The 13,584-nt window shown below is 42.0% G+C and overlaps 1 protein-coding gene across 2 annotated transcripts; it reads left to right on the top strand.

The window, feature by feature from the left end:
- Positions 1–13: 13 nt before the first annotated feature.
- CLN6 (CLN6 transmembrane ER protein) lies at positions 14–11,382 on the top strand. 2 transcript variants are annotated; one of them, XM_075858342.1, is made up of 7 exons: positions 14–367; positions 2,797–2,911; positions 8,018–8,116; positions 8,578–8,766; positions 9,466–9,521; positions 10,395–10,517; positions 10,834–11,382. In XM_075858342.1, the coding sequence occupies exons 1-7, from the start codon at positions 315–317 to the stop codon at positions 11,102–11,104; spliced, it is 906 nt and encodes a 301-aa protein (XP_075714457.1). In that variant the 5' UTR covers positions 14–314; the 3' UTR covers positions 11,105–11,382. The 2 variants fall into 2 exon arrangements, with proteins under 2 accessions (XP_075714457.1, XP_075714459.1); XM_075858344.1 differs by lacking the exon at positions 14–367 and adding an exon at positions 716–1,034.
- Positions 11,383–13,584: the final 2,202 nt, after the last annotated feature.

The raw sequence follows: 13,584 nt of genomic DNA, 5'->3' as shown, positions 1-13,584 counted from the left end.
TGAGGAGAAGGGTGTGTTTACATGACACGGGGCGGGCTAAGAGGGCACAATAACCGGTCAGTTCTACGTCTTTGTGCCCCGGGCGCCATGTTATCAGCTCTAATATTACCGTAATTACCTGAGCCGGTAACACTGACACACTCCACTCTGTAACCAGGGTAACTAATTCCCCTGTCACGTGATTGTAGTTGTAGTTATCGCTCCTCCCCTGCCTCGTCCCGCCCCCATGTTGGTGCTTATTGGCTGCTGCACTGGGCTCTTGCTACACCGCCAGGTCTATAGCCGGTCGCGTCGGATACCCGCACAGCATCAGGATGCAGAGCCCAGTTCGCCGGAGACAGCACCAGTCCCCGGGATCTCCGGCCAGGTACCCAGCGGGCATCCAGTTGCAATGAAGCTCCAGCTTTAGATAATTGTAATGGAGCCTGTGCACTATATATCTCGCCCTGTGCACACTTCTCCTGCCCATGCCCCTTAGCTGTACAGCAGTGATGGTGATGGGCATGCAGGAATTGCTCGGCCTGCACCACTACTCGTACGGCTACCATGCAATTATTTTGGCTTGATGTCACTTTGAATGATTTGAGTCCCTCTACTTTCTGTTCCTCAATGGACGTGTTGAACAACTTTTGCAAATTCTGCACGATTTACGTTGATTTCTATGGATTACAAATTTTGCACAACTTTTGACACCTGCTACTTTAGGTGTAGCTGCGTACTCCCTTCTACCAGCCCAACCACGTTAGATGTGTGTAAGAGAAAGGATTCGTCCATCGACATGCCAGGCCCCCGGTCACATGTCAAAGTCACGATCGATCAGTTTTTCTGCCAAACGTAAAATTTCCATACATTCAAAAACAACAGATTGGTTGAAATTGGTCAATTTTTTTTAATCTAATGTGTACGGGCAACCTTCGGCTTCAGTGCTAGGTGGTTACTTTCGGTGCCCTCTGCAAGTGGGTCACAACTAGACTTTTTCATGCTTTGAATCATTCTTCATAGAAGTCATGTGTCAGCTTAACCCTTACTGTAGTGTAAGTGTAATATTATAATGCAATGGCGTAGTTTGGAATAATCCTATCGTGCCCCAGAAATGACATGTCTGTGCATCACAGAGTGAGCAGGATTTATTGTATGAGTTTTACCTGGAGTGTTCCTTTTGTGTTCTGTCTAGTGCAGGGCCTGAGGGGGCAGTGCATGTTTCTATTTTTGGTGTTTATTGAATGTGAGTCATGCACCGCCCCGTCAGGCCCTGCGTTAGTTAGAACACCATGTATCAGTTTTGCCTGGAATTTTCCTTTTAGATATAAGAGGAGAAATGTGTTACCTGGAGTGGTTCACTGCATCTTTCTAAACCGAAAAGTAGAGGAAAACGTTAGTAAATCTGTTGCACTTGATGAACCTTGTAAGTCACGTGAACGTTTGTTGGCATGAGTATAGATTAGTTTGGAGTACTGAGCGCTAGTCATGTGGTTATCAAGCGGTTGCATGACTCATTACAATATACAGTACTGATACCTGTACTGTAATGAGATTTGTGTCCATCACAAGACCAGGACAGATTTTTATCCCCTGGAAGTAAGTAATGAAGATTCATATTGAATGACTGCAAGCGGAGATCTTGAAAACTCAAGAATTGATACACAAATCTTATTGGATTTTTTTTTTTTTACTTTTCGTTATACGGTGAATAAGGTCTATTTTCTAAAAACTGCAATCATGCTAAAGGGAACCTGTCACCAGCATTTCACCTATAAACCAGCAATACCTGGTGGAAGTGGTTGAAAAATAATTTTTGTTACCTGTAATTATCTTCTAAGTAGGCTCTGTACCTTTAGTGTTCCTGTACCGTATGGTAATGAGCATAAGTCATATCACTCAGAGTCATATCTTCATTCCTCAAGCCTTTTCGAGTTAACCCCGCCTCCTTACTTTTGATTGACAGCTGCTCGCCTGCCCCAGCACACACAAAAAACTACACTTGCGCATTGATGTTCTGGTGCGTGCGCACAACGGGACACCATAGTGGCGCATGTGCAGTAACTAGATTTGACTCCCGGATGGAGCAGGGAAGTGTCGGACCATTCATGACAGGCGCATGCGTGTGATCTCACACGAGATTTCGGCATTCAGGGCGGGCCAGTTTTCGGCGGTGGGCGGGCATAAGAAGAGAAACGAACGAGACTGTCGGATTATTACCGTAAAAAGTGCGAAATGTTTGCAGACGTATTTACGGTCGGAGGAGGAGTTTAGGAGAGGGGTTAACGGCAATGGAATTTTGACAGCAGCGGCCAGCGAGGGGTGAGTAGAGTTCAATAGGTGAAATGCTGGTGACAGGTTCCCTTTGAGGCTGGGGTTAACAAAGACGTTTTATAGTGTCAGCGCTCCAATTTCAACATCACTGACTTACACAAATTTATTATAATTTTTCTTTATATACCTTTTTTATCCTTACACTTTTTTTTTTTCCCCTTCTTTTTTTGTATGTAGTGTGTTTCTATGGACTGCGACTGTTGCGCAACAGTTGAACTAGAGCGGTCACGCTACAAATGTCTCTGTACATCCCCAGCCTAAAACTGGTGTCTTCCCATTAAAAATTCTCACAAAAAAATGTACATACCGTCTGTTCGGAACTCAAGGAGGAGCTGAACTCCATTTCAGTAATTGATTGATTAATAATGTTCCTTATTAAAAAAATTACTTATAAATGTATTCATTAAATAGTCCTAATAATAATCATTGAAAGCTATGTATCTCTTTTCATTTTAATGAGCAGTAATTTTGCTGGTTCCTCAGATTTGGTGCGGTTCAGCCCCATGATGACACAAGATATAACCGCTTTCACCTGGACCTGTGGTTCTATTTCACCTTGCAGAACTGGCTTCTGGACTTTGGACGTCCGATTGTTATGGTGAGTGCATGAAATATTGGTAAGTCCCTTGTTTTGCGATATCTCGTGCATCCGTATGTGTACGGTTTTCGGCTTTATCTGCACAGTGCACGTGCGCCTAATGCCGTCAGATTAATCTTCGGTAATTTTATAAGGTCCTTTACTACCTAATGCTGAAATGGCTGGCTTTGACCTAAGCAAGTGTTCAATTCCTCTGCAGCGCCACCTCAGAAGAAATTATGCAATTACACAGATATCATTAAAATCAAAGGGCTGTCTGTGCAGAGAAATTCCAGTTCCTCTAGAGCACAAAACTATTTTCAATGTTGAAAAGTTAAGTTATCGTTGTGAAAGGTGGCAGTACTAGGAATGGTTTGCTGCTGTGTCACATTATCCTGTACGGTAACATGAGGCTCTGGGTATGGGGGTCACTTGGTGCATGTTACCTCAATGGTGCTTATTAATTTACAGTGCACTTGTCGTCTGCCAGATGCTCTTTACAACACGGGCTCCTCAAAGACAACCTTAAAGGCTATGTAAACCTTTGATGTTTTTTTTAATAAACCGGTCAGTCCGTGTTTTTGGTGTAACTTCTTAATTAGTTTTTATTACAAATATGTTTTACTTTTTGAGATACAGCTGCTCCTGTATTCTCTATACAGAACAGCTGTATCTAGCACTATTCACTGACTCCGTCAGTCCTGTTGACCTGACCGGTTCAGTGTCAGCGGGTCAATACGCAGGATCCACCTGTAATAGTTTACATCCAAGTTATTAGCCAAATGAATGGAATGGCCGATACTGTTCACATCAAAAAATGGCAGGAGTAGGACCTGTTCTATTTTGTTTTATTCGTTTTATTTAAAATGTTGCAGACAGGATGAAATGGCAAACAATAATGTATCACAAATGCACAAATAAAATAAGTCCTATTACATCACATGGAACACAAAAAAAAGGTGCGATCGGCAACATTCAAGCATTTAGTTTTTTAACAAATCGATCAACAACAATAAAACCCGTTTGTCTATGCCGTTCGAAAGCTACATACGTGTCGGGAGAATAGGGGATGGTTAGACCAGTGGACCGAAGAAGGTTAGACATATGTGTCGTAAGACATAAGTTAAGGTTCCTCCACATCAAAGGTTTCAGAGGTGCTCAACCATGGGCCCCATATTTTAAAGAATTTATCCGGACATCCCCTATGTTGGTATACCAGTCTCTCATAGGTTACTACTGTATTTACAAGATCCTTCCGCTGTGCAATAGAGGGCGTGTTGTCAGCCATCCAGCGGATAGCTATAGCCTTCCTAGCCAAAAACAAAGTTTCTTTCAAGAATATTCGCATGAAGTGTGGCCATATTTCCTCATCTAAGAGTAAAGTGATCTTAGGAGAGATGGGAACAGGGGAGGGTAGAATGGAGGAGAGGAAGTCACATACTCGTGCCAAAAGGTGCCGATCTATGAACAGTCCCACATAAGAAGCCAGAAATCTGTATCCAGGCGATGGCGTATGTGACATTCTGTTGTGGGTATTCTACCCATTTGATGTAGTCTAGTGGGTGTCAAATAGGATTGGTGTATAATATAAAGCTGAATCCGTTTATTATTATTTGCCGGGGAAATCGACATATGAGAACTAAACACTTCAATTTTATCGTCTGGGGTGAGATCTGGAATCTGCATTAACCATTTATCAAACATGGACATCGGTATCGAAGTTATCTTAGAAGGGTGTAAATGAGTGTAAAGTGCTGATATGAGGCCCTTAGGTCCTTGTGACTTTAATATAGCAATAAGGATAGTCCGATATAATGCTATTGTTGGGCCGAAACTGAGATTGGATGGCATGTCGAAGCTGGAGGTATCTATTATACCATTGTAGCTGAGGGAAGTTGTAAGTCTCTTGCAACTGTGTTAGTGTGAGAGAGGATCCCTCATCAAATACATCGCCAACCCTCTCTATTCCCAAGTTCTGCCAGAATTGAGAGTCTGGTATACTATGTAGGGATGGCAGGGTGGGATTATTCCATGAAGGCAGGTCTGGGAGAATATCGGCAAAATGCAACGTGTTTTTAGCAATGCGCCATACTGTTAAAGCTATTTTATGTAAGGGGAGTAATGCTGTAGGTCGTGTATATTGAGGGTATTCTAAATAACTAACAAGATTATTTCCAGCCACAAGGGAGGCCGTGTAACTAGTCGAGTTCAACAAAGGTTCACCCAAAAACCAGTCTCTTACGCCGCGCAATTGGCCCGCTAAGAAATAAGTGTGCCGGTCTGGTAGTTCCATTCCTCCAACTGTCTTGGGGAACGGTAGGGTAGTGCGTTTGAGTTTTGAGCGAGAGGAGCCCCAGATAAATTTAATAAGTAAAGAGTTCAGAGAGCAGAAATATGATTGAGGGACTGAAATATGTTGTAATATATATAGGCATTTAGGTTGGATGACCATTTTAATGAAATTGATACGTCCAGCAATCAACAATGGTAATTTAGACCACAATTTGAATTTCAGGCTTATATGAGTCAATAACAGATCAATATCCCTAAGTACGGGGACTTGCAAACTACCGCCAAACCACATTGTGACACTATCGGATCTGGAATTGGATTAGAGGCTGTATACATTATAGCTGATTTTTACCAATTAACTCTCAGCGCCGAAAACCTTGAAGTATCGAGTAGATTGATGGCAAGGCCAAAGGACTCCTTAGGATTACGTAGGAAAGGAACCATGTCCTCTGCATACAAACGCACTACACTAGTTGTCCGCCTCCATTGCACACCCGTTATTGCAGGGGTAGACCGTAAGCGAACCGCTATAGCTATTGCAAAGAAGGCTGGTGAAAGGGGACAACCATGCCTCGTTCCCCTGGCAAGGGGAAAGGAGTCAGAGGGGATACCATTTACTACCACATTAGCCCTGGGAGATTTATACAGTAGCTGGATTCAGGCTATAAAATTGGGTCCAAAGCCAAAACGGTGAAGGCAGGCTAACAAAAATGACCATTCGAGTCAAATGCCTTCATGGTATCTAATGGGGCAATAGCCCATGGCCTATTATAAGCTCTGCCCACCTGTATGATTGTTTTCACTCCCTTAATATTAATGGTGGAAGATTTTCCAGGCATGAACCCACTTTAATCCAGATTAATTATTGTCAAAATAACCTGATTCAGCCTTTTAGCAAGAATTTTAGTTAGGATTTTATAGTCTGCATTGACTAAGGAAATCAGCACATATGAACCACAGCACTCTGGATCACCAGGTATCAATAGGACTATGATAGAGATATCATAGAAGGTGGAGGGGAGAGAGTGGGTGAGCAGAGCATGGTTAAGAGTATCCAGTAATAGCGGGCCAATATGTTCCTTCTGTGACCTGTTCTATTTTTGTCGGAACGGCCACACGGTTCTGTTAAAACAACGGGAGTGTGCGTGGCCCCATAGAAATCAATGCGTCAGTGTGCTATCCGTTAAAAAAAACAGATCGCACCCTGAAGAAAATAACTGAGGTAGGCATGAGGCCATATGAACTTAGATGTGATAGTTTACAGGTGGATCCTGCGTGTCAGAGACACACAGGACCCGCTCTCGCTGAACCCGTCAGGTCCGTGGGACTGATGGATTCAGTGAATAGCGATCGATACAGCTGTTCTGTATAGAGAATACAGAGCAGCTGTATCTCAAAAAGTAAAACACATTTTTAATACAAACTAATGAAGACGTTACACTAATCACAACGACTGATCTATTTATAAAAAATAAAAAAAAACATCAAAGGTGCACATAGCCTTTAAAGGAGAGGGTCTAAATGTACAGATTAAACAATCCCTCTAACCCCACATCAAGGCTGCACTTTGCTTCCATCAATTGATAAAGAAGACCGTAAGATACCTGCCTACTTTCCTGTTCTTGGACAGTCAGCAATACTTCGAGAACTGATTGTGGGAAGCTCGGAGACAGCAGGTATCCTTAACACTGCACCTTATATCTAGGTCTTGCCCTAAATTCCTGTCCAGAATTGGATATCAGAGTAACCCCCGATCTCCACTGAGTTAGAGACACACCGCAGCCAGCACTGACGGCTGCTACAGCATAAGGCCTGATTCACACGAGCGTTGAATACGTCCGTGTGATGGCCGTTAAAACAATGGCCGTCACATGGACGCATGTTCAATGGGGCCGTTCGCATGGCCGTTATTTCAACGGACCGTGTGAAGGTTCTGTTGAGAAATAGAACCTATCCTATTTTGTTCAGTTTTCACAGATCCCTCCATAGGCTCAAGACTATGGTGATCCGTGAAAGCAGGACCCGCACGTGGGCACCTCGGATGTGAAAGTCACCTTTTTCACGTCAGTTTCCCCTTGCTCTTGTGAATTTGGCCTAAGGGTCCCCCTCTGACGCCAAAGAAGAAATCCCTATGACGTCATCCACTGCAGGTCTGAGACAGAGATTCCCAGCTAGCAACCTGATCGTATTACAGAATATTCGTGCATTTTGTATCTTTCCCTAACATTAAGCTAGATATAGACTGTATTTAGCCTGTTTTAGCATATTAACAAATTCCAGTGAAGTTGTTGTCTCACTAGACATTGATATCATATCTACAGCTGAGTGCTGTACTTGACTGTCTCCTTCAGTACAATAGACTTTAAATGGAGCAGCCCCGCGCCATTCAAAGTTCTCACTGTGGTCGTGCAGTGAGGAGAAATGGGGGCTCGGGCCCCCCCAGCGATCAGAGATTTATCACCTATCCTGTGGATTGGTAATAAATGTTATTTGTGGAAGAGCCCATTTAATACTTGCTAATATCTTATTGGTATAGTCCACATTATATAGTTTAACATTAATTGTATTTAGTGGCCTTTTTTCTTTGCATTGTAACATTCTTTGTCAAACCGTAATGCAGGTGTCCTAAGGCGAGCTCAGGGAGGACCGAAACGTTGAGCGAAGTGTTCACAAATCATAAGAAATGTATTAAATTCCACATATTATAAAGATTTTTCTTCCCTAAGGCTCCAAATGCATAATGTTTCACTGTGTGTTTTTCCAGATGTATCCTCTCATTGCGACTGGAGATCAAGTGATTTACTGGTGACGTCATGTTTTCTGTTTCCTCTGCAGATTATCCTTCCTTTGGATTGGTTCCCATTGAATAAACCCAGTGCCGGCGACTACTTCCATATGGCTTATAACATTATAACTCCGCTGTTGCTGCTGAAGGTGAAATGGGATTAATAGTACTCTGGACTAGGAGAATATTCAAGAGTGAACTACATTAAAGACCGGAGCTCCATCCTTGCAGCCACATTAAAAGTAGAAAGAAAAATATGTACATTAGAACAGAAAATAGGAAGTTAAGTTTTTAAGAAATAGAAAAACGGAAGGTTTCTTGTGATATTAGAATCGTTCCTTTACAACCTGGAACAATCTGCTATCCTGTAGGGAATTTAGCCGTCATCAGAATACAGGCTTCTATTTTTACTTTCTCCAATCATGACAGAATGTGTTTGTATTGCTTTAAGAGAGTCCAATGATAATATATTTGGAAAATTACTATTTATGTCATTCCCAAATTGAATCTTAATCACGTGATTCAGTAGTCTGTTTTAACCAATCTGCTAACCATTTGTAAGATAATAAAATATATAATATATATATATATAATATTTTGTATTTTCCAGTTGATTGAAAGATCTCCAAAGACCCTCCCTAACTCTGTGATATACATCAGCATTATGACATTCGTCATGGGGGCAAGTATCCACCTGGTGGGAGATTCTGTCAATCACAGGTTGATCTTCAGCGGATACCAGCTTCACCTGTCTGTGCGAGACAACCCAATTATGCAAAATCTACAGCCCCCCACCCTGGTAAGACGGCAGGGAGGTAAAATGGGAATTTGGGTTCTGCAGCATACGTATGGGAGGGGAGAAAACCCTACAATGACACGAGTGAAAGCTTTGTCAGTTGTGCTTTGTTAATACCGTGGTGCCAATAAATTCAAATTACATCACTTATAGCAAATGTGAAATAACAAAGTATGTCTTTGTCATATAACAGCTGGGTACCACTGATTGGAGGAGAGCCGCTGACCAATAGCGCTCTCCAGAAGTGATTACCCACACCTCCTTATCAGAGGACTCCGCAAGCGGCTTACAGTACCCCCAAACTCCATCCTATGCCCACTATTCTAATTATCCTTAGGCACCTTTGTAGCTTCCTGTATCTAAAGTACCACTGTTTTATGACCGTGGCATTTTAAGCTGGCCATAGGGGTAGACAAATTTCTGCAGTCTTTAGGAGTCGGTTAGGGCCTGTTCACATCGGTGTCAGGCTTCCGTTCATGGTTTCCGTTTTGGCTTTCTGTTCATCAGTTCCTCCGACAGAAAGGTCAAACAGAACCCGTGAACGGAAGTTCGACGCTGATGTGAACAGGCCCTTAGACCACTCCATTTTTTTCATTTTTGTTTTCAGCCAGCAAAAAGAATTTCCAAACGGTTTGTCATTATTTCATTGTCATTTAGTGCACCTTGCCTTATGCGTTCATTCTTTTTTTTTTTACGTTTTAGGTGGATTCCTTTGAGTTGTTGTACTACTATGATGAGTACTTGGGTCATTCCATGTGGTAAGAATTTACATGACTATTTTTGTCACCAATGACCTTGGAGCTCATTTCCTAGCACAGGCCTACCACCAAACCGTATCCGGTTATGTAGCTACAGCTTGGCATGCGCCATGTCCCCCAAGACACGTCAATTGAGAAACCGTGCATCTATTGAACTAGTTCACAAATGTGGCAGAAGACTTTTACGGTTACATGCACATATTGTGGAATTTGATGCTGAAAATACGCATCAAAATCGCAGGTAAAATCAGCACTTAACATTGCAAATTTTTATTATGCATTTTAGGTGCAGATTTTACATTTTGAGGCGGTCGTCTTTTCATAAACTTGTAAGATACAATTCTGAGATGGAAACGCAAAATCAGTTAATTTTAAAATCCGTACAGCGAGTTAATTTACGTGCGTAGAAATTCTGCAACGTGTAGATGAGATTACTTGGAATCTCATTTACTTTACTGGTACTGTATTACGTTGCAGATTTGCCTCGGGGAATATGTGCATATGGCCTTACGGGTGCAGTCACACGTGGCGTAGCTGCTTTATATTTTCACTGTGGAAGACTTTACAATGTAAGGCTATGGGAAAAATATTCTAGAACGCCAGAACAAGTAGTACATTTAAAAGCTCTTGCGGCCGTGTTTGCTATTTTTCTGTGCTGAAATGACACTATTTTTGTGATATTTCACTTTGATTGCAAAATTATTGATCCCCTGCATTTAGATTATGTAAAGAAAAACTCTGCAAAATGTATATGTTACTTTGAAACCGCGCTGTGTTTTGACTTCCTTAAGATCACAATGGTTCTCTTAATCTTTACTTTATAAAACTGTATAGATGGAATTTAATTGTTGGGTGTTTTGCTTGTTATTTTAGGTACCTTCCTTTTTTTCTCATCCTGTTCATCTACTTCTCTGGTTGCTTTACAACTGTGAAGCGGGAAAGTGAGATGCCTATTTCGGCCTGGTCATTGCTTCTCCCAAGCAGCCTGTATTACTGGCAAGTATCTGTATAGCACTCCTAAGTGGGCACCCCACGTTTATGTTTATAATTATACCAGCCCTATGTTGTAGTATATTTGGAACGGGGGGCTCAACACCAAATGGGGTAATGGTTGTATAGCGGATCCAATATATATGGTAAGAGTAGATCGAAGCCCCTGACTCCCACCAGTAGCGAAGATGCTGTCAGGTGCACAGACCAGTAGATATGCTTTAAGAACATTGAGCAGTGAAATGAATTTGAAAGAGAACAAGCTGAACAGGGTGTATTTGGTGTATTTGTTGTCTTCGTTTTACTTTGCCCTTTTTTGCAGGTACCTGGTGACTGAGGGGCAGATTTTTATCATCTTCATATTCACGTTCTTTGCAATGCTTGCACTCATCATGCACCAGAAGCGTAAAGGGCTGCGCCTGGACAGTAATGGCCTTTTCCTGCTGCTCTCATTTTCCGTCACTTTGCTTCTCATAGCAGTCTGGATTGTATGGTTATGGAATGACAAAATTCTGCGCAAGAAATACCCTGGAGTAATATATATTCCTGAGCCCTGGGCGTTCTATACACTGCACATCAACAGTTTGCACTGAAAGGAGCCGGGATCTGCTTTTCCTGTTGTAGTCCTCTTTAGGCGTGGAACTTGCAATAAACTGATTGAGAAGGACTAGTAGGTTAAAATAATGGATTAGAATATCATCAAAAAGTAAATTTATTTCAGTAATTCAAAAAGTGAAACTCCTATATTATATAGATTCATTACACACAGAGTGATCTATTTCCAGCTTCTTTTTCTTTTAATGTTAAAGATTTTGGCTAACAGTTAATGAAAACCCAAAATTTAGTGTCTCAGAAAATTTGAATATTAAATAAGCCTAATTTCAAAAATGATTTTTAATACTGAAATGTTATCCTACTGAAAAGTATGTACAGTATCTGCACTCAATACTTGGTTGGGGCTCCTTTTGCACGAATTACTGCATCAATGCGGTGTGGCATGGAGGGGATCAGCCTGTGGCACTGCTGAGGTGTTATAAAAGCCCAGGTTGCTTCAATAGCGGCCTTCTGCTCGTCTGCATTGTTGGGTCTGGTGTCTCATCTTCCTCTTGACAATACCCTATAGATTCTCTATGGGGTTTAGGTCAGGTGAGTTTGCTGGCCAATCAAGCGCAGTGATACTGTGGTTAGTAAACCAGGTATTGGTACTTTTGGCAGTGTGGGCAGGTGCCAAGTCCTGCTGGAAAATAAAATCAGCATCTCCATAAAGCTTGTCAGCAGAGGGAAGCATGAAGTTCTCTAAAGTTTCATGGTAGACGCTGCATTGACTCGGGACTTGATATAACACAGTGGCCCAACACTGCTGCTCAGTGGCTCAAAGTCCTGTATTCAGATGAATGTAAATTTTGCATTTCATTTGGAAATCAAGGTCCCAGAGTCTGGAAAATTTACACTGGACCACAAGCAACTTGGATTGATACCTCTCCACTCTTCCTCCAGTCAGTGATGGTTTCGGGGCCATGTCATCTGCTGGTGTTGGTCCACTGTGTTATATCAAGTCCAGAGTTAGCGCAGCCGTCTACCAGGAAATTTTCAAGCACTTCATGCTTCCCTCTGCGGACAAGCTTTATGGAGATGCTGATTTCATTTTCCAGCAGGACTTGGTACCTGTCCACACTGCCAAAAGTACCAATACCTGGTTTACTAAACCACAGTATCACAGTGCTTGATTGGCCAGCAAACTCGCCTGACCTAAATCCTATAGAGAATCTATGGGGTATTGTCAAGAGGAAGATGAGACACCAGACCCAACAATGCAGACGAGCTGAAGGCCGCTATCAAAGCAACCTGGGCTTCCATAACACCTCAGCAGTGCTACAGGCTGATTACCTCCATGCCACGCCGCATTGATGACACCTCAGCAGTGCCACAGGCTGATCGCCTCCATGCCACGCTGCATTGATGAAGTAATTCATGCAAAAGGAGCCCCGACCAAGTATTGAGGGCAGATACTGGACAGACTTTTCAGTAGGACAACATTTCAGTATTAAAAATCCTTTTTGAAATCTGGGCTTCTTTGATATGCTAATTTTCGGACACACTAAATTTTGGGTAATCATCAATATTAAACATTAAAAGAAAAAGATGCTGGAAATAGATTACTGTGTGTGTAATGAATCTATAGAATATGAGTTTCACTTTTTGAATTGAATTACTGAAATTAACTTTTTGATATTCTAATTCATTGTGAAGGACTAGTATATAACCCAAATAGAGGGGATTAAGAAGAGGAGAGCCTGTTTTCTTCTTATTGTAGTAGACTTGGTTGTTTTTCATGCAGAATAATTCTATTTTAGTATATGGCAATTGCTTTATTCAGCTGCTGTGTGCTCTATTACATTACTAGACTTCTACAAAGAATTAGGTAAAAAATTTTTTTTATATATTTCAATATGCAATGTCTGTCCGGAGCTGTGGGCCTATTGATCTAAGGATCCATTTAGACAATCAATTGTGGATATGCATCTTCTTACACAATGCTAACTATTGTTACCCATCATATATGATGGCAGATTTTGCAATATGACAACTCCGAATTGTCTGCAATTTCCTGTGGATGGTTATTTCAGAATAAAAGCTATATTTTTTTCTTTTTATTGTGCAGTATTATTATTTTTCTTATGAGACTTGGATTGTGTGATAACTGATTGACTTCCTTAGGGCTGGCAATTATCGTTAAAAGACAGAGCTTCACTTTAAGGCTGGGTTCACACGACCATGTTACGTCCGTAACGTATTTCGGCCGGAAGACCCGGACCGAGCACAGTGCAGGGAGCCGGGCTCCTAGCATCATAGTTATGTACGATGCTAGGAGTCCCTGCCTCGCTGCAGGACAACTGTCCCGTACTGTAATCATGTTTTCAGTACGGGACAGTAGTTCCACGCAGAGGCAGGGACTCCTAGTGTCGTACATCACTATGATGCTAGGAGCCCGGCTCCCTGCAGTGTGTTTGGTCCGGGTCTTCCGGCCGAAATACGTTCCGTACATTACGGACGTAACATGGTCGTGTGAACC

The sequence above is a fragment of the Rhinoderma darwinii genome, chromosome 3 (assembly GCF_050947455.1).
Source record: "Rhinoderma darwinii isolate aRhiDar2 chromosome 3, aRhiDar2.hap1, whole genome shotgun sequence".
Lineage (NCBI taxonomy): Eukaryota > Metazoa > Chordata > Amphibia > Anura > Rhinodermatidae > Rhinoderma > Rhinoderma darwinii.
This window is presented reverse-complemented; position numbering and strand designations above follow the sequence as displayed.